The following is a 21,403-nucleotide window of genomic DNA, read 5'->3' as shown; positions in this document are numbered from 1 at the left end:
CACCTGAGGTCAGGAGTTCGAGACCAGCCTGACTGACATGGAGAAACCCCATCTCTACTAAAAATACAAAAATTAGCCAGGTGTGGTGGCGCATGCCTATAATCCCAGCTACTCGGGAGGCTGAGGCAGGAGAATCGCTTGAACCCGGGAGGCGGAGATTGCGGTGAGCCAAGATCGTGCCATTGCACTCCAGCCTGGGCATCAACAGCAAAACTCCATCTCAAAAAAAAAGAATATTATAAAATTAATCGGTCAAAGAGTATCTCTTTAAGTATATTACTTAGAAATACAGAAGAATGTTACAGAAACAGCTAAAATTGTTGAAAGTGATTGCCTATGAGCAACAGACTATGCCTTTTTTAACAGGCAAAAGTAGCAGCAGTTATTGGGTATAAAGCAAATTCAGATTTGTCTGTGCTCTTATTTTATTTATTTATTGCAGTGGTACAATCTTGGCTCACTGAAACCTTGGCCTTCTGGGTTTAAGAACACTTAAACCTCTCTAGTAGCTGGAACTACAGGTACACACCACCACGCTCAGCTAATTTTTTTTCTTTTTTTTTTTTTTGAGACGGAGTCTCGCTCTGTCGCCCAGGCTGGAGTGCAGTGGCATGGTCTCAGCTCACTGCACTCCACCTCCCGGGTGCCGGGTTCACGCCGTTCTCCTGCCTCAGCCTCCCGAGTAGCTGGGACTACAGGCGCTTGCCACCATGCCCGGCTAATTTTTTTTTGTATTTTTAGTAGAGACGGGGTTTCACTGTGTTAGCCAGGATGGTCTTGATCTCCTGACCTTGTGATCCGCCCACCTAGTCCTCCCAAAGTGCTGGGATTACAGGAGTGAGCCACCGCGCCCGGCACTCAGCTAATTTTTAAATTTTTTGCAGAGACAAGGTCTCACTATATGGCCTAGGCTGGTCTTGAACCTCTGGGCTCCAGCAATCCTCCTGCTTTGGTCTCTCAAAAGGCATGAGTCACTGCATCTGGCCTGTTTGTGCTCTTAACCACTATGCTATACCAGTTCTCAGGGACCAGTTTCTGGGGTACCCAACCCCACCTTACCTCCTCCACATCTTCATCCAACTGCTCATTAGGATCCACTTCTCTTACTAAGTCCTGTAATTTCTTCTTGGTCAATACCTAAAGTTAATTGGGAGAAGACTTTTCAACCAGGTATTAAGGAAACGAAACAAATCATTACCCTGTAATGAAGAAGGGCTGTCAAATTGTTGGTTTTAGTTTCCACTTTCCAGTGAGTTCACAGTCTGGCCTACCTGACTATGCTGCTATAAGACTACACTCTCAAGACAGAAGTAACTTAGGGAAAGGTGGAAAGAGCAGTTTGAAGACAGGCCAGCATCCAGCTGTCAGGCAGTATATTTCAGCCTCATGTCTTTTTCTCACTGTGCCTCTCCACATGAAGAAATTTGCAATTCTCTGACCACCACAAATTGTACCGTGCCCCTTGCTTTTAGACAAGTTTGTTTTTTTGTTTTGTTTTGTTTTTGAGACAGGGTCTTGCTCTATTGTCCACTGGAGTGCAGTGGCATGATCATGGCTCACTGCAGCCTTGACTGCCAAGCTCTCCCACCTTAGCTTCCCAGCTAGCTGGGTCCATAGGCACGTGCCACCACACCTGGCTAATTTTTTTTTTTTTGAGAGACAGGATCTCGCTATGTTGTGCAGCCTGCTCTTGAACTCTTGGCCTCAAGTGATTCTTCCACCTCAGCCTCCCAAAGTGCTGTACATGCTCTTCCTCCCTTCCTCCTTCTTGCTTAGCTCATGGTGCCTCTTTCTGATGCTTTTCCTAGCCCATCCCAATAAAGGTAACCACTTACTTCCTCCTTTGGCCTCTACTGTATCCTGTGCACCCTTTATCATTGTGCATATTTATATACTTCCCTGTTTCTGACTTAATAGGCTAAAAGCTCCCTGAAGGCAGCCTTCATAAAGGAAATGTCATGTTACATACGTATGCCATTAAAAAGTAATCAAAAGAAAGCCAGGCACAGTGATCTGTGCCTGTAGTCCCAGCTATTCAGGAGGCTGAGGCAGGAGGATCACTTGAGGCCAGGAGTTAGAGACTGCAGTGAGCTATGATTGTGCCACTACACTCCAGCCTGGGGAACACAGGAAGACCTCATGTCTTAAAAAACAAAAAAAGAAAAGGGCCTGGCACAGTGGCTCACGCCTGTAATCCCACCACTTTGGAAGGCCGAGGTGGGAGGACTGCCTGAGCCCAGGAGTTCAAAGACCAGCCTGGGCAACATGGCGAGACTGCATCTCTATTTTAAAAAAACATCTAAAAAATGGCCGGGTGCAGTGGCTCACGCCTGTAATCCCAGTACTTTGGGAGGCCGAGGTGAGCAGATCACGAGGTCAGAAGATTGAGACCATCCTGGCTAACACGGTGAAACCCTGTCTTTACTAAAAATACAAAAAAAAAATTAGCCAGGCGTGGTGGCGGGCGCCTGTAGTCCCAGCTACTAGGGAGGCTGAGGCAGGAGAATGGCGTGAACCCGGGAGGCAGAGCTGGCAGTGAGACGAGATCGCGCCACTGCACTCCAGCCTGGGCAACAGAGTGAGACTCCATCTCAAAAAAAAAAAAATCTAAAAAATATATAAAAAATAAATTAAGAAAAAAGAAAAAGTTAGGCACTTGACCTCCTCAGTGCCCATCTGAGTCTCTTCCATGTGTACTTTCCTTTCTTTCCTGCTGTAAACCTTCTAGTAAAATTCCACTGAAAAAAAAAAAAAAAAAAGAGCCAGGTACGGTGGCTCATGCCTGTAATCCTAGCACTTTGGGAGGCTGAGGCGGGTGGATCACCTGAGGTCAGGAGTTTGAGACCAGCCTGACCAATATGGCGAAACCCCGTCTCTACTAAAAACACAAAAATTAGCTGGGCGTGGTGGTGGGTGCCTATAATCCCAACTATTAGGGAGGCTGAGGCAGGAGAATAGCTTGAATTGGGAGGAGGAGGTTGCAGTGAGCCAAGATCATGCCATTGCACTCCATTCTGGGTGACAGAGCGAGACTCTGTCTCAGAAAAAAAAAGAGAGAGAGAAAGACAGAGGAAAAAAAGAAAAACACCAAAAAAATACACTAAAATGCTAACCATGGCTATTTTAGGGTGGTGGCATTAGAATTATGGGCTACTTATTCTTTGTGTATTTCTGAAGTTTCTGTGATAAACATGTATAACTTTTGAAATAAGGAAAAAAGAAAAAAAAATTTTTTTTTTTTTTGAGACGGAATCTTGTTCTGTCACTCAGGCTGGAGTGCAGTGGTGTAATCTCGGCTCACTGCAACCTCTGCCTCCCGGGTTCAGGTGATTCTTCTGCCTCAGTCTCCTGAGTAGCTGGGACTACAGGCGTGCACCACCACGCCAGGATGATTTTTGTAATTTTAGTAGAGATGGGGTTTCAGCATATTGGCCAGGCTGGTCTCGAACTCTTGACCTCGGGTTATCACCTGCCTTGGCCTCCCAAAGTGCTGGGATTACAGGCGTGAGCTAAAGCAACCACCCAAGAAAATAATTCTTTTTTTGAGACAGAGTCTCGCTCTGTCGCCCAGGCTGGAGTGCAGTGGCGCAATCTCTGCTCACTGCAAGCTCCACCTCCTGGGTTCACGCCATTCTCCTGCCTCAGCCTCCTGAGTAGCTGGGACTACAGGCGCCCGCCACCACGCCTGGCTAATGTTTTTGTATTTTTAGTAGAGACGGGGTTTCACCGTGTTAGCCAGGATGGTCTTGATCTGACCTTGTGATCCGCCCACCTCGGCCTCCCAAAGTGCTGGGATTACAGGCTTGAGCCACCATGCCCGGCTGAACCCAGAAATTTGAGGCTACAGTAAGCTATGATTATACCATTGCACTCTAGCTCAGGCAACAGAGCAAAACCCTTTCTCTAAAAAAAAAAATGAATAAATATTTGTTAATGATGTCTCATATCTATCCATTCTTCTTCATTCTATCATTATCACCTAATTCGAGCCTTCACTACATGTCTTGATTTATTGCAAAAATCTTAGAATTGGTCATCCACCCAGTCTAACCCCCTTTTCTACCCATCCTGTCCCCTTACTGCCAAAATCCTCTATAGGACACACTATTTTTATTATGTTACTTTTACTCCTTTATTAAATAGCTGCAAAGATTGTATATTGCCTAAAAGTTCCAATGGAAATTTACTAGTACAGGTCCACTATGTTCTGCCCGACCTATACAATTTTAAATTCTGTCTTCTACAACAGACTCCATATTCAACTTGGGTTGATATCCTGACTGCCCAACCCACTCTCATTAATCTTTGCAAGTCCTTCCACTCATTCCCTTGAAATACTGGGCCAACTCATCCATTCTACACCGCCTACAAAAAACAAGTCAAAGGGATTACACTTATTTCTTGTGGCTCTGGAGGGCAGAATCAGAATTATGGGTAGAAAGAATGGAGCAGATTTTAGAATCACTGCAGAAAATTAATAATGGCAGCAATTGGATGAACTAGAAGATGGAATGACTAGAAGCAAGAGTACTTTTATCATAGGAATAATGAATCAATTTATTATTTTATTTAACAACTACATGGTTAACATGTATATAAAGCACTTATCAACATGAAAGGAAAAAAACACCTTTCATAGGCAAGGTATTGTGTTAGTGTGTACGGATGGATGGATGGATGTATATATGCATACACACAACCACATACAACACAGTAATTAATAAACACTGTACATGATAATTTGCTAAAGAATGTTCCCAGAGGAGTATATATTCAGGACAACTTGAATCTGTGTCTCCTGAGTTGGGAGTCCTCAAATTTGGCCCAAATAAACTCTCTACTTATATTAAAACAAACAAAAAAAGTTAGAAATCCAAAAGAGGGAAATGACCTTTTCGGCTAAGAGAAAATGACAGCATCAGAGATAGACATCTCTTAAAGTATTACAGGTTGAAATAATAGGTAAGAGGTGGCTACAGAGAAGAAAGAGGAAGAGGATGATACCTGATTGTTTTCAGGGCTAAGACGACCTCCTGTCCCAGGAGTGCCTGGTATCTTTACCACTGTAGTACTATTGGCCATGGAGCCTTGTGGAGGGGTGCTGGCTGGTTCCGGTTTTATGGATGAGAAATTGGAGAGGTTGATTAGGGCTGAGGGGCCAAACTGGTTCATAATCTGCCGAGCTTTGGACTTCAGCTCATAGAGCTTATCGAGATCCTGTTTCTTTTTGGAGCTGTGAGGACCAAGGCCAATTAACTGGAGAAGAAAAGCACAAGAATTAGCTCTAGAAGAACCTGTAATAAAGGATGAATCTTCAGAGTAAAAAGAGGCCTGGTGCAATGGCTCACAACTGTAATCTCAGCACTTTGGGAGGCCCAGGTGGTAGGATCACTTGAGCCCAGTAGTTCAAGACCAGCTTGGGCAACATAGCGAGACCTAGTCTCTAACCAAAAAAAAAAAAAAAAAAAAAAGTAAGTAAAATGATGTCTGTTAGACTTTGAGGGTTCTTCAGTATATATGGAATGGTGACCATTTAATACCCACAGGTTAAAAATTGAGGGAATGAAGAATGTTTATTACTCTCACCTGATATTTAGAAACCATCTCATCTCCAAATGTTAAATGAAATAGTCCACAAAATTTAAACAAGGAAGCAAGTAAATGAAATGAAGAATCTTAGGTACAAAAATAAACTAGGGCTGGGTGCAGTAGCTCATGTCTGTAATCCCAGCATGTTGGGTGCCTGAAGTGGAAGGATCACTTGAGATGGGAGTTCAAGACCAGCCTGGGGAACACGGGGAAGCCCTATCTCTGTAAAAATTTAGCTGGGGCTGGGTATGGTGGCTCAGGTCTGTAATCCCAGCACTTTCGGAGGCCAAGGCGGGTAGATCACCTGAGGTCAGGAGTTCGAGACGAGCCTGACCAACATGGTGAAACCCCATCTCTACTAAAAATACAGAAAAATTGGCTAGGCGTGGTGGCACACGCCTATAATCCCTCCCAGCTACTGGGGAGACTGAGGCAGGAGAATCACTTGAACACGGGAGAGAGCTTGCAGTGAGCCGAGATCACGCCACTGTACTCTAGCCTGGGCAACAGAGTGAGACTCACACCACCCCCCGCCGCAAAACAAAACAAAAAAACCACAAAAAACACTTAGCTGGACATGGTAGCATGTGGTCCTAGCTACTCGGGAGGCTAAGGCAGGAGGATTGCCTGAGCCCAAGAAGTTGAGGCTGCAATGAGCCATGATCACACCATTACTGCATTCCAGCCTAGGTGACAGAGTGAGACACTATCTAAAAATAAAATGAAATAAAATAAAAATAAACTAGAGGCTTGGCACAGTGGCTCATGCCTGTAATCCCAGCACTTTGGGAGGCCGAGGTGGGTGGATCACCTGAGGTCAGGAGTTTGAGACCAGCCTGACCAACATGGAGAAACCCCAACTCTACTAAAAATACAAAATTAGCCAGGCATGGTGACACACGCCTGTAATCCCAGCTACTTGGGAGGCTAAGGCAGAAGCATTGCTTGAACTCGGGATGCAGAAGTTGACGAAACTCCATCTCAAATAATAATAATAAAAAAAAAATAAATAAATAAACTAGAATAAGCAAGACATTTTTGAGAACTTTGTAAAAATACTTGGTTAAGTACTACATGCATTATTTTTAAAGTATCAAATAATGTTAAATTCAAATAAGTCATAGCACAATCACATCCTTTAAAAAAATCAGTCACAAAGCTTAAGAATACAGACTAGTTCATTTTGGCATTTCAAACATGCTTAAGTCTATGTCAGGGCTATGCCCAATAAACATAACTTTTAGCAGTGGTTAAAAGTAAACTCCTCTTTATCAAGAGCAATTTTTCTCTGAGTGTTAGCAATCTAAGTACATGCAGAGACCCTAGTCTGGAGCAGCTGAGACTCCTGAATCTTAGAGTCATAAGGGTGACTCTGTGGACATCAGCTTGGGTGTCATCACCATCAGAAGCACATTCACCAAGTTCTGCTCACAGTAGCCTCAAACTTACTTACAGCTATCTGAGTGTCTAGATCTTTAATTACATCAGCAACAGCTGTGAGCCCGGTGAAATGAGAGGCAGCCATTTCCAAAAGCTACCTGTAAATGAACAACTGGCATCAAGCACCATCCTTGCCATGGAACCATTTTAGTTGCACGGCCTGGTACATCTTCACCAACCAGGATCCAAGCAAACTGGATGTGGAGAAATTTATCTCCTTTTCTTTAGTGGGAGCCAAGACAAACATCTCCATCTCTTTCATAAGCAACTTTGAAAATTAATTAGTGATGATTATGGCACATATAGACCATCTTCTTATAAAATGAATGTCTGCTGTTAGGGATAAACTAACAGCATATGGAATATTTTATTGGGCAAAATTGTGGGATATGAGCCTGCAGGAATTATATCAATGGCTTTCAGAACTTGGTAAAAGTTGGCAATATAAATGTCTATCTGTATCTATCCTACTCTTGTCCCCAGTCCTGAGTTCCTCCTCACCACACTGACTTTCTAATATGAGAAATCTGGCCCGGCCCAGTGGCTCACGCCTGTAATCCCAGCACTTTGGGAGGCCAAGGCAGGCAGATCACTTGAGGTCAGGAGTTTGAGACCAGGATGTCCAACATAGTGAAACCCAGTCTCTACTAAAAATACAAAAACTAGCCAGGCGTGGTGGCACGTGCCTGTAATCCCAGCTACTTGGGAGGCTGAGGCAGGAGAATCACTTGAACTCAGGAGGCAGAGGTTGCAGTGAGCCGAGATCAGGCCACTGCACTCCAGCCTGGGCAACAGAGCAAGACTCTGTCTCAAAAAAAAAATAATAATAATAAATAAATAATAATAAGAAGAAATCATGTTCTCCTGGTTTACTCTTAATGAAGACAACTGAGTATGTGCTGGTTAAAAAACCAAGATAAACTAGAATGACTTGCTGGCCAAGAACCAGCTGATGGGGACAGCAGAGTATTAGGATCACTTGCTTGTTTTAACTATATGTGGCCTCCTTCTCCCCTACCCACAAACATTACCAATAGAAGAGTCAGGATAGAAACCTTTCTTAACATGGTAATAGCTGTTCTAATATTATAAAAGCAAACTATTTTCCCAAAGCAAGTTCTATGCAAAAGCCTCATTAAGGATCATCAAACTGTATCCTCATCACTCTAGCCTCAAACTGAACATACTACATCTCTCAAAAACATTCCCACAACCTTCAAGGGACTTCCCAAATAATACTGAGTATTGCACAAAATAAGTGGAGACTTTTTATAATAGAGATTTTTGAGTAAGAATTTCTGTTATAACATCTGGAGACATATCTGGGTATGGTGGTGCGCACCTATAATCCTAGCTACTCAGGAGGCTGAGGTAGGAGTACTGTTTGAGCCCAGGAGTTTCAGGTCAGTCTGGGCAACATAGTGAGACATTGTCCCTTTCTCTTTTTTTTTTGAGACAAGGTCTCATTTTGTAGGACAGGCTAGAGTGTAGTGGTGTAATCATGGTTCACTGCAGACTCAAACTTGTGGACTCAAGCAATCCTCCTGTCTCAACCTCTTAAGTAGCTAGGACTACATGTGCACACCATTGCACCCAGCTAATTTTTTTTTTTTTTTTGGTAGAGATGGGATCTTGCTATGCTGCCTAGGCTGGTCTCAAACTCCTGGCCTCAAGTAATTCCCCTGCCTCAGCCTACCAGAGTGCTGGAATTATAGGCTTGGGCCACCACACTCAGCCCCGTCTCTTTTTTTTTTTTGAGACAGAGTCTCACTGTGTCGCCCAGGCTGGAGTGCAGCGGTGCGATCTCAGCTCACTTCAACCTCTGCCTTGCAAGTTCAAGCAATTCCTGCCTCAGCCTCCTGGGTAGCTGGGATTACAGGCGCACGCCACCATGCCCGTCAGATTTTTGTATTTTTAGTAGAGGTGGGGTTTCACCATGTTCGTCAGGCTAGTCTCAAACTCCTGACCTCGTGATCCACCCGCCTCGGGCCTCTCATAGTGCTGGTATTACAGGTATGAGCCACTGCGCCCAGCCTCAGCCTAAATTTTTTTTAGGGCTGGGCACGGTGGCTCACGCCTGTAATCCCAGCACTTTAGGAGGCCAAGGCAGGTGGATCACCTGAGGTCAGGAGTTCGAGACCAGCCTGGCCAACATGATGAAACCTCATCTCTACTAAAAATACAAAAAATTAGCCAAACGTGGTGGCAGGCACCTGTAGTCCCAGCTACTTGGGAGGCTGAGGCAGGAGAACTGCTTGAACCCAGGAGGTGGAGGTTGCAGTGAGCCGAGATCATGCCACTGCACTCCAGCCCGGGCAACAGGAGTGAAACTCTGTCTCAAAAAAAAAAAAGCAAATAAATAATGAAAAACTTTTTTAGGATGGGTGATGTGGCTCATGCTTGTAATCTCAGCACTTTGGGAGACCGAGGCAGGCAGATCACCTGAGATCAGGAGTTCGAGACAGGCCTGGCCAACATGGTGAAACCCCGTCTCTACTAAAAATACAAAAAATTAGCCAGGTGGGGTGGCAGGCGCCTGTAATCCCAGCTACTTGGGAGGCTGAGGCAGGAGAATCACTTGAACCTGGGAGGCGGAAGTTGCAGTGAGCCGAGATCGCACCGTTGCACTCTAGCTTGGGCGACAAGGGCGAAACTCCATCTCAAAAAAAAAAAAAAATTTTTTTTTAAAGATCTGGAGACAAAAAATATGGCCTATCTACATAGTACCAAATATGAATATTCACATACCAAATTAGGATTTTTTTTCTTTTTTTGTTGTTTCCAGTGAGGTTGGATGAAATCAGGAAATAACCTTAAGGAATAGCTCCAACAGCAGTCACTTTAATGAAATAAATGGAGGCTGGGTGCAGTGGCTCACGCCTGTAATCCCAGCACTGTGGGAGGCCAATGTGCGTGGATCACTTGAGGTCAGGGGTTCGAGACCAGCCTGGCCTACACGGTGAAACCCCCATCTCTACTAAAAATATAAAAATTAGCCAGGCATGGTGGCACGTGCTTGTAATCCGAGCTACTCAGGAGGCTGACACACGAGAATCACTTGAACCTGGAAGGCAGAGGTTGCAGTGAGCTAAGGCCACTGCACTCCAGCCTGGGCAACAGAGTGAGACTCCATCTCAAAGAAAAAAAAAAAAAGAGGCCGGGCGTGGTGGCTCACGCTTGTAATCGCAGCACTTTGGGAGGCCGAGGCGGGCGGATGACAAGGTCAGGAGATCAAGACCATCCTGGCTAACACGGTGAAACCCTGTCTCTACTAAAAATACAAAAAATTAGCTGGGCGTGGTGGCGGGTGCCTGTAGTCCCAGCTACTCGGGAAGCTGAGGCAGGAGAATGGTGTGAACCCAGGAGGTGGAGCTTGCAGTGAGCCGAGATTGCACCACTGCACTCCCTCAAAAAAAAAAAAAAAAAAGTAAGTGGAACCTCTGGAGAAGGGGAAAAATCAGTTTCTCCCTAAGAAACTCGACAAAAATTTACTGCTGTCACTGACCTTGCTGAAAAGCAAACAATACTTCTGAATTTTAAATAATTCTGGCTAAGCAAACTATTTCTTCCTATAAAAACTAAACGAAACAAAAGCAGATGATAACCAGACACCCCCTGGTGCCAGACTAATACTACCCTTAGGTTCTAAACTATTTCTTGATATGGTAAGATTTTAAAACTGTAACACATTTGAGTGGGTGGTAATACATAGGCTTATACAACTGTCAAACTCCTCCCATTGAACATTCAAGATCTGTGCATTTTACTGTATGTAAATTATACTACAACTAAGAACAATAAATCAAACACCCCTCCAGCTCCCAGGAAAAACAGTGTACTACTAGATATTTATCCTACAGAAAGGAAAACCTGAGCTCGAGACCAGCCTGATAAATATGGTGAAACCCCATCTCTACTAAAAAAAATGTAAAAATTAGCCAGACATGGTGGGCGGGGTGGGGGGGGGGGGGGGGCGCCTGTAATCCCTTGGGAGGCCAAGGCATGAGAATGGCTTGAACTCAGGAGGTAGAGGTTGCAGTGAGCTGAGATTGCGCCACTGCACTCCAGCCTGGGTGACGGAGCGAGATTCTGTCTCAAAAAAACCCTAAAAAGCTAGTCACAAAAAAAACACATATTGTATGATTACATTTATATGAAATTGTCCAGAATAGGCAAACCCATAGACAGAAAGTAGATTAGTTATTGCCTCCGGCCAGGGCATGTAGGAGAGGAATAGAGACTGGCTGCTAATGGGTATACGGTTTCTTTTACGGGATACAAAAATGATCTAAAATTACATTGTGGTGATAGTTGCCAACCCTAATTGTATTAAAAACAAAAAAACCCCCACAGAATCATACACTTTAAATCGGTGATTTGTGTGAAATGTGAATGATTTAAATAAAGACTTTTTAAAAAAAAAACAAATGAGGAGGCTCATGAAATGGTCTCCAAGAGAAATTGTTCAATGAATGAAAGCAAAGTATAGAATGGGAGAATATTTTGTTACCGTTTATTAAAACACATGTATTGCCGGATGCGGTGGTTCATGCCTACAATCCCGGCACTTTAGGAGGCCAAGGCGGGCGGATCACCTGAGGTTGGCAGCTCGAGACCAGCCTGACCAACATGGAGAAACCCCCTCTCTACTAATAATACAAAATTAATCAGGCGCATTGGCGGGCGCCTGTAATCCCAGCTATTTGGGAGGCTGAGGCAGGAGAATCGCTTGAATGGAGAGGCAGAGGTTGCAATGAGCCAAGATTGCGCCACTGCACTCTAGCTGGGGCGACAGAGCAAGACTCCGTCTCAAATAAATAAATAAATAAAACACACATACACAGACATACAGTTTAAATTCATAAATTATTCCTGGCAAGATACATAAGAAACTGATAACAGAGGGAGGTGGGGGAATGGTGGTATCTGGGTGGCCTGTGGGACCAAGAGCGTCTTATTTTTCACTGTACACCCTAAATCCTGTATTATTGCATATGTTACCTATGGAAAAAATTAAGATAAACTACTATTTGGATTTTTTTCTCTGAAGAAATAGATCATACTCACCCTTTTCTTCCTGTTTTTTGTTTCTGAGAAACAGTTTCACTCTGTCACCCAGGCTGGAATACAGTGGCCATGATTTTGGCTCACTGCAACCTCGGCCTCCCGGGTTCAAGCAATTTTCCTGCCTCAGCCTCCTGAGCATCTGGGATTACAGGCACATACCAACACGCCTGGCTAATTTTTTTGTATTATTAGTAGAGATGGGGTTTTCCCATGTTGGCCAGGCTGGTCTCGAACTCCCAACCTCAAGTGATCCACCCACCTCGGCCTCCCACAGTGCTGGGATTACAGGCGTGAGCCACTGCACCAGGCCTTGAGTTTTTTGTTTGCAGAGATAGGATCTTGCTGTTGCCCAGGCTGGAGTGCAGTGGTGAAATCACAGCTCACTGCACCCCCAAAATCCTGGGCTCAAGCAATAATCTTGCGTCAGCCTCTTGAGTAGCTGGGGCTACAAGTGCAAACCACACCTGGTTAATTTTTCTATTTTTTTTTAGACACGGTGTCTTGCTATGTTGCCCAGGATGGCTCTGAACTCTGCCTCTATCAGTCTTCTCCCCTCAGCTTCCCAAATAGCTGGGGTTATATGCGCAAGGCACCACACCCAACTCTAACCTGTTTATTTTTTAGAGATGGGTCTTACTTTGTGGCCCAGGCTGGAGTGCAGTGGTGCAATCATAGCTCACTACAGCCTCAACCAGCTGGACTCAAGCTATCCTCCCACCTCAGCTCCCTCAGAAGCTGGAACTACAGGCATGCACTACCATGCCCAGCTCATTTTATATTTTTTATTTTTTGTAGAGAGAGGGTCTCACCATGTTGTCCAGGCTGCTCTCAAACTCTTGGGCTCAAGCGATCCTCCTGCCTCAGCCTCCCCAAGTGCTGGGATTATAGGCACAAGCCTCCATGCCCAGCCTATCTCACATTTATACAAAAATAAGTTCAGGGCCAGGTACAGTGGCTCACGCCTGTAATCTCAGCACTTTGGAGGCCGAGGTGGGCAGATCATGAGGTCAGGAGTTTGAGACCAGCCTGACCAACATGGTGAAACCCGTCTCTACTAAAAATATAAAAATTAGCTGGGCGTGGTGGCGTGCGCCTGTAATCTAAGCTACTCAGGAGGCTGAGGCAGGAGAATCGCTTGAACCCGGGAGGTGGAGGTTGCAGTGAGCCGAGATCACGCCACTGCACTCCAGCCTAGGTGACAGAGCGAGACTCTGTCTCAAAAAAAAAAAAAAAAAATTCAAAACTGATCATATACCTAATGTAAAAATATACAACTTCTTGAAGAAAACACGGGTTAGTCAGAGTTCTTAGATACAACATCAAAAGCACAATCCACAAAAGCAAAGAACTGATAAAGTGGACTTAATCAAAATGTAAAACTTCTGCTCTGCAAAAGACAATAAGAAGATAAGTTGGGCCAGGCGTGGTGGCTCACACCTGTAATCCCAGAACTTTGGGAGGCCGATGTGGGCAGATCACAAGGTCAGGAGTTCCAGACCAACCTGGCCAAGATGGCAAAACCCTGTCTCTACTAAAAACACAAAAAAATTAGCAGGGCATAGTGGTGGGAGCCTATAATCCCAGCTACTCGGGAGGCTGAGGCAGAGAATTACTTGAACCCGGGAGGCAGAGGTTGCAGTGAGCCGAGACCATGCCACTGCACTCACTCCATCCTGGGTGATAGAGTGAGACTCCGTCTCCAACAACAACAAAAAAAAGATATGTCATAGATTAGGAGAAAATATTTATAAATCACATATCCAACAAATGACTTCTATACAGCACATATAAAGAAATTTCAGTGCAAAGGCTAGTGGGGGAGGGAAAAAATTTTATTTTCAAAATTCAACAATAAGAAAATAACAACCCAATTTAGAAAATGGGCAGACTCGGCCGGGCATGGTGGCTCACGCCTGTAATCCCAGTACTTTGGGAGGCCAAGGCAGGCGGATCACCTGAGGTCAGGAGTTCGAGACCAGCCTGGCCAACATATAGTGAAGCCCTGTCTCTACTAAAAAATACAAAAACTAGCTGGGTGTGTTGGCGCACACCTATAGTCCCAGCTACTTGGGAAGCTGAGGCAGGAGAATCACTGAAACCCGGGAGGTGGAGGTTACCGTGAGTTGAGACTGCACCACTGTAGTCCAGCCTGGGCAACAGAGCAAGACTCCATCTCTCCAAAAAAAAAAGAAAATGGGCAGACTGGGCATGATGGCTCATGCATGTAATCCCAGTACTTTGGGAGGCCAAGGCAGGAGGATTGCTTAAGCTAAGGAGTTTGAGACAAGGCTAGGTAACATAATGAGACCCTGACTCTTTATTTATTTTAAAGGGCAAAAGATCTGAGCAGACCCTTCATCAAAGATAAACAAATGGCAAATAGGCACATGAAAAGATGTTCAATATCATTTGTCACCAGGAAAATGCAAATTTTAAAAAACATGATATACCTATATAAAATAGCTAAAATTTAAAAACAAAAACAAGTGCTGGAGAGGATACAAAGGAACTGAAACCCTCATACATTGCTGGTGTGAATGTAAAATGGTATAGTTTTTCTTGAAGACAGTTCAGTAGTTTCTTCTAAAGTTAAATGTATACTTATATGACTCAGCAATCCCACTCCTAGGTACTTACTGTAGAGAAATGAAAACTTACATTCACACAAAAATCTGTTCATAAATATTTATAGCAACATCATTCACAACTACCAAAAACCGAAAACAATCCACATGTCCTTCAAATGGTGAATAAACAAATTATGGTATATCCATTCAATGGAATACTCAGAAATAGAAAGGAAAGGTCAGGTGCAGTGGCTCACATCTGCAATCCCAGCAATTTGGGAGGCCAAGGCAGGTGGATCACCTGAGATCAGGAATTTGAGACCAGCCTGGCCAACATGGTAAAACCCTCTCTCTACTAAAAATACAAAAATTAGCCTGGCATGGTGGCATGTGCCTGTAATCCCAGCTACTCGGAAGGCTGAGGCAGGAGAACTGCTTGAACCTGGGAGGCGGAGGTTGCAGTGAGCCAAGATTACACCATTGCATCTACTCGGGAGGCTGAGGCAGGAGAACTGCTTCAACCCGGGAGGTGGAAGTTGCAGTGTGCAGAGATCGCACCATTGCACTCCAGCCTGGGCAGCAGAGTAAGACTGTCTCAACAATAACAACAACAAAAAGACTACTGACACATGCAACAACATAGATGAATCTCAAATGTATCATACTAAGTGAAAAAGGCAAGGCTCAAATGGCTGTATAATTCCATTTATAGGCCACTCTGGAAAAAAACAGTTATAGGGATGGAAAACAGATCAGTGGCTGTTAAGGAGTCTGGGGCAGAGGAGCGTTTGACTACAAAGGAGCAGCATGATTAAATCTGTAGAGGTGGGGGGTGAAATTGTTCTGTATCTTGAGTGTTGTAGTGCTTACATGACAATATATATTTGTCATATTCTATGAGTTATGACTGTACCCCATAATAATTTTATTGTATATAAATTTTAAAAAAATGTATTTTTTTGGTGGAGTTCCGCTTTGTTGCCCAAGCTGGAGTGCAATCGAGTGATTTCAGCTCACTGCAAACTCCGCCTGCCAGGTACAAGCAATTCTCCTGTCTCAGCCTCCCAAGTAGCTCGGATTACAGGCATACACCACCATGCCCAGCTATTTTTTTTTTGTATTTAGTACAAAAGGGGTTTCACCATGTTAGGCTGGTTGCGAACTCCTGACCTCAGGTGATCCACCTGCCTCAGCCTCCCAAAGTGCTGGGATTACAGGGCATGCACTTCCAAGCCCGGCCTACTTTTTTTGTTTGTTTGTTTGTTTTTGAGACAATCTCACTCTGTTGCCCAGGCCAGAGTACAGGAGCCCAATCTTGGCTCACTGTAACCTCTGCCTCCCGAGTTCAAGCGATTCTACTGCCTCAGCCTCCAGAGTAGCTGGGATTACAGGCATGGGCCACCATGCCGGGCTAATTTTTGCATTTTTTAGTAGAGATGACATTTCGTCATGTTGGCCAGGCTGGTCTTGAACTCCCGACCTCAGGTGATCCACCTGCCTCAGCCTCCCAAAGTGCTGGGATTATAGGCATGAGACACTGTACCCAACCAAAAATAAATTTTAAAAAGTAAAACAGGGCCAGGTGCAGTGGCTCATGCCTGTAATCCCAGCACTTTGGGAGGCTGAGGCGGGCAGATCACTTGAGGTCAGGAGTTCGAGACCAGTTTGGCTAACATGGTGAAACCCCGTCTCTACTAAAAATACAAAAATTAGCCGGGTATGCTGGCTCACACCTGTAATCCCAGCACTTTGGGAGGCCGAGGTGGGTGGATCATCCAAGGTTGGGAGTTCTAAACCAGCCTGACCAACATGGTGAAACCCCGTCTCTACTAAAAATACAAAAATTAGCTGGGCATGGTGGCGCATGCCTGTAATCCCAGCTACTCGGGAGGCTGAGGCAGGAGAATCGCTAGAATCCGGGAGGCAGAGGTTCCGGTGAGCCAAGATCGTGCCATTGCACTCCAGCCTGGGCAATGAGAGCAAAACTCCATCTCAAAAAAAAAAAAAAAAAAAAAAAAAAAAAATTTTGCCAGGTGTGGTGGCGCGTGCCTGTAATCCCAGCTATTTGGGAGGCTGAGGCAGGAGAATCACTTGAACCCAGGAGGTGGAGGTTGCAGTTAGCTGAGATTGCACCACTGCAACCCAGCCTGGGTGACAGAGTGAGACTCTGTCTCAAAAAAATAAATAAAAAATAAATAAAAATCAAAAACAAAAACAGGCATTAACTGGCTGGGCACAGTGGCTCACGCCTGTAATCCCCGCACTTTGGGAGGCTGAAACAGGTGGATCACAAGGTCAGGAGTTCGAGACCATCCTGACCAACACGGTGAAACTCCGTCTCTACTAAAAATACAAAAAAATTAGCCAGGCGTGGTGGTGCTCGCCTGTAATCTCAGCTACTTAGGAGGCTAAGGCAGGACAATTGCTTGAACTCGGGAGACAGGGGTTGCAGTGGGCCAAGATCATACCACTGCACTCCAGCTTGGGTGACAGAGCGAGACTCCATCTCAAAAAAAAAAAAAAAAAACCCCACAAAAAACAGGCATTAACTGTGGGACAGTTTGAGAGAACAGTAATAATTAACCCTTACTATTACCTACTATATAGAAATTGTGTGCTATGATTCACAAAGTAAATATGGAAAGTCCATCCCCCAGTGATCTGTAGTTGAAAATACTTAATAATTCTATCAAAACACGATTGTATGGGTTAGAGTTCAATTTAAATAACCCCATCTAAGCAAGGTGCAGTGGCTCACGCCTGTAATCCCAACACTTTGGGAGGCCGAGGTGGGCAGATCACCTGAGGTAGGGAGTTTGAGACCAGCCCGACCAACATGGAGAAATCCCATTTCTACTAAAAATACAAAATTAGCCGGGCATGGTGGGGTATTCCTGTAATCCCAGCTACTCAGGAGGCTAAGGCAGGAGAATCGTTTGAACCCGGGAGGTGGAGGTTGCAGTGAGCCGAGATCACGCCATTGCACTCCAGCCTGGGCAACAAGAGCAAAACTCCATCTCAAAAATAAATAAGTAGGCCAGGTGTGGTGGCTCACACCTGTAATCCCAGCACTTTGGGAGGCCGAGGCAGGCGGATCACGAGGTCAGGATCAAGACCATCCTGGCTAACAGGGTAAAACCCCATCTCTACTAAAAAAAAAAAAAATATACAAAAAATTAGACAGGCGTGGTGGCGGGTGCCTGTAGTCCCAGCTACTCGGGAGGCTGAAGCAGGAAAATGGCGCGAACCCGGGAGGTGGAGCTTGCAGTGAGCTGAGGTCGCGCCACTGCACTCCAGCCTGGGTGACAGAGCAAGACTCCGTCTCAAAAAATAAATAAATAAATAAATAAAACCACATCTATCCTCCCTCCTTTTTTTTTCTTTTTTTTTTGGATGGAGTCTCGCTATGTCACCCAGGCTGGAGTGCAGTGGCGCAATCTTGGCTCACTGCCAGCTCTACCTCCCAGGCTCGCGCCATTCTCCTGCCTCAGCCTCCTGAGTAGCTGGGACTACAGGCGCCTGCCACCACACCCGGCTAATTTTTTGTATTTTTAGTAGAGATGGGGTTTCACTGTATTAGCCAGGATGGTCTCAATCTCCTGAACTCGTGATCCGCCCACCTCAGCCTCCCAAAGTGGTGGGATTACAGGCATGAGCCACTGCGCCCGGCCTATCCTCCCTCCTTTTAAACTGTGGTTGACTGGCTGAGGATGACAAGCCCTAATTGCTTCCCTTTTAACAACCTTGTACTTCAAACAGAAGTCTAGCTGCAACCCTATTATTGTATTGAGAGGATCTAATTTTTCACAGGGTAGGAATTAAGGAGACCTTGGCAATAGTTGTAAGACCCTGGTATTCTCTGTGCATCTATTCCATTAACTGTTTTTTTTTTTTTTTTTAACAAAACAAAGGTGAAGAGAAAGGGGAACAGAAGACAAGGTAGCCTCCAAAACCTTTTTTTACCTCTGAAATGTTTAGTAATTTATTATTTAAGCAAAATACTGGAATCAAGAGGACTGGCCTGATGGCATAAAAGCCCTATACTGTGGTGCATGACTTCACTTAATGACTGGTTTTTCTACCTGGCTGTTTCTTTCCTCTCTGGCCTCTAAATGTATCTAAATGAGCTCATATTTCCCAGCCTAAATAAGCTAAAAAGGATCAATTATTTGCAGTCTGTGAGACTCGAGAGCAACAGAAATGCAAGATTTTTTTCCAGTGTGCAATTAGGATTGGTTAGTTGAGGCTCCAGCTGCTTTTGACTTATCAAAAAGGCAGTATAGGCCACATGTGGGACCCCACGTCTGTAATCCCAGAACTCTGGGAGGACAACATGGGAGGATTGTTTGAGGTTAGGAGTTGGAGACCAGCCTGGGCAACACAAAAAGATCCTGTCTCTAACATCAACAAAAGGTAGTATAGTGTATAGTACAGTGGTCAAGGATATGAACCATGGTAGCAGTATCTGGGTTTAAGTACCAACTGTACCAGTTTTCAGCTGTATTGAGCAAGTTACATAATCTCTTTATGCCTCAATTTTCTCATTTGAAAAAATTAAGTTAATAATGAAGTACAGGGTGGGCTTGGTGGCTCACACCTATAATTCTAGCAGTTTGGCAGGCTGAGCGGGAGGATCACTTGAGCCTAGGAGTTTGAGACCAGCCTGGGCAACATAGTGAGATCTCATCACTACAAATAAAAAAAAAAAATCAAAAAATTAGCCAGGCGTGGTGGCATGCAGCTGTGGTCGCAGCTACTTGGGAGGTTGAGGCGGGAGGATCGCTTGAGCCCAGGAGGTTGATGCAGTAGTGAGATGTGATGGCACCACTGCACTCCAGCGTGGGTGACAAAGCAAGACCCTGTCTCAGGGAAAAAAAAAAAATCAACATACTGCTCAATGCAGTGGAGCACACGTATAGTCCCAGCTACTATGAGGTCTGAGGTGACGGAATGGCTTGAGCCTAGGAGTGCGAGGCTGTAGTGATAGGCCTGTGGCCAGCCACCATGCTCCAGCCTGGAAAATAAAGCAAGACCCCATCTCTCAAAAAATACCAGTGTTTCACCCATCCTGCTGCTAACCCAGCACACATATCCACGTATGCTGGCACCATATAAGTATTCTTTATGACTTCAGAGATTAACAAAAGAATGGTGGATTGGAAAAAAATGGTAACAACAAGTGGTCAGCAGGAGGCTGATGAGAGGTACTGTGGAAAACCCAAATCAAGAGGGCTGGATGCCATCTTTGGTCAATTTCCACATCTGTAATTAGGAGTTGGCCCAGGCAAATTCTTTTTATCTTTTCTTCGAGACAGAGTTTTGCTCTGTCACCCAGGCTCCAGCGCAGTGGCACGATCTTGGTTCACTGCAACCTCTGCCTCTGGCCAGACCAGGCAAATTCTAAAGTCCCTTTCAGCATTAAAAATCAGTGTAAAGGCCGGGCGCAGTGGCTCACGCCTGTAATCCTAGAACTTTGGGAGGCCGAGGCAGGCGGATCACGAGGTCAGGAGTTCAAGACCAGCCTGACCAATATGGTGAAACCCTGTCTCTACTAAAAATACAAAAAATAGCCGGGCATGGTGGCGTGCACTTATAGTCCCAGCTACTCGGGAGGCTGAGGTAGGAGAAGTGCTTGAACCCGGGAGGTGGAGGTTGCAGTGAGCCGAGATCACACCACTGCACTCCAGCCTGGGTGACAGAGTGAGACTCCGTCTCCAGAAAAAAGATTCTCTTTTTTTCATTTTTGCCCTCTTTACCCTCCCTGTCTGACTTAAATTAAGTCCATACATAGAGATTTCAAAGTCTGTCTGCCTCCAACACACCTGTTTCACAGTGCAGCCTGTAAACATTGCTGATATAGTGCCTACAAAATATTTTAGGGCTTTCCATAAAGAATCCCAATCAAAAGTAGTATGTCTTCGCCAGGTGTCATGGTTCATGCCTACAATCCCAGCACTTCGGGAGGCAGATGCAGGAGGATCACTTGATGACAGGAGTTTGAGACCAGCCTGGGTAATGTAGTGAGACCCCATTCCTATATATTTTTTAATTATTATTTTTTTTTAGAGATGGAGTCTCACTCTGTCGCTCAGGCTGGAGTGCAGTGGCACAATCTTGGCTCACTGCAACCTCCGCCTCCTGGGTTCAAGTGATTCTCCTGCCTCAGCCTCCTGAGTAGCTGGGATTACAGGTGTCTGCCACCACATCCAGTTATTTTTTGTATTTTATTTTATTTTATTTTTTGAGACAGAGTCTCACTCTTGTCACCCAGGCTGGAGTGCAAAGGGGCAATCTCGGCTCACCACAACCTCCGCCTCTCAGGTTCAAAGGATTCTCCTGCCTCAGCCTCCCGAGTAGCTGGGATTATAGGCATGGGTCACCACGCCCAGCTAATTTTGTATGTTTAGTAGAGATGGGGTTTCTCCATGTTGGTCAGGCTGGTCTCGAACTCCCAACCTCAGGTGATCTGCCCGCCTCGGCCTCCCAAAGTGCTGGGATTACAGGCATAAGCCACCGCGCCCGGTCTATTTTAATTTTTTTTTTTTTTGAGACAGAGTCTCGCTCTGTCACCCAGGCTGGAGTGGCGCGATATGGGCTCACTGCAGCCTCTGCCTCCCGGGTTCCAGCGATTGTCCTGCCTTAGCCTCCCAGGTAGCTGGGATTACAGGCACACGCCACTATGTCCAGCTGATTTTTATATTTTTAGTAGAGACGAGGTTTTACCATGTTGGCCAGGCTGG

General features: G+C 45.1%; 1 protein-coding gene across 4 annotated transcripts in view; it reads right to left on the bottom strand.

Annotated features, from left to right (window-relative positions):
- TAF12 (TATA-box binding protein associated factor 12) overlaps positions 1-21,403 on the bottom strand; it is a 39,675-nt gene that overhangs the window by 13,840 nt on the left and 4,432 nt on the right. For 2 of the 4 annotated variants that reach the window (XM_063667128.1, XM_063667129.1), the window contains exons 2-4: positions 7,043-7,127; positions 5,005-5,256; positions 1,060-1,137 (exon numbers count right to left, since the gene is read on the bottom strand). In XM_063667128.1, coding sequence (XP_063523198.1) covers positions 1,060-1,137; positions 5,005-5,256; positions 7,043-7,114 — 402 coding nt within the window. In that variant the 5' untranslated portion in view covers positions 7,115-7,127. The remainder of the gene's footprint in view (positions 1-1,059; positions 1,138-5,004; positions 5,257-7,042; positions 7,128-21,403) is intronic. The other 2 variants (XM_054498038.2, XM_063667130.1) reach the window with 1 other exon arrangement.

The sequence above is a fragment of the Pongo pygmaeus genome, chromosome 1 (assembly GCF_028885625.2).
Source record: "Pongo pygmaeus isolate AG05252 chromosome 1, NHGRI_mPonPyg2-v2.0_pri, whole genome shotgun sequence".
In the NCBI taxonomy this organism is placed as follows: domain Eukaryota; kingdom Metazoa; phylum Chordata; class Mammalia; order Primates; family Hominidae; genus Pongo; species Pongo pygmaeus.
This window is presented reverse-complemented; position numbering and strand designations above follow the sequence as displayed.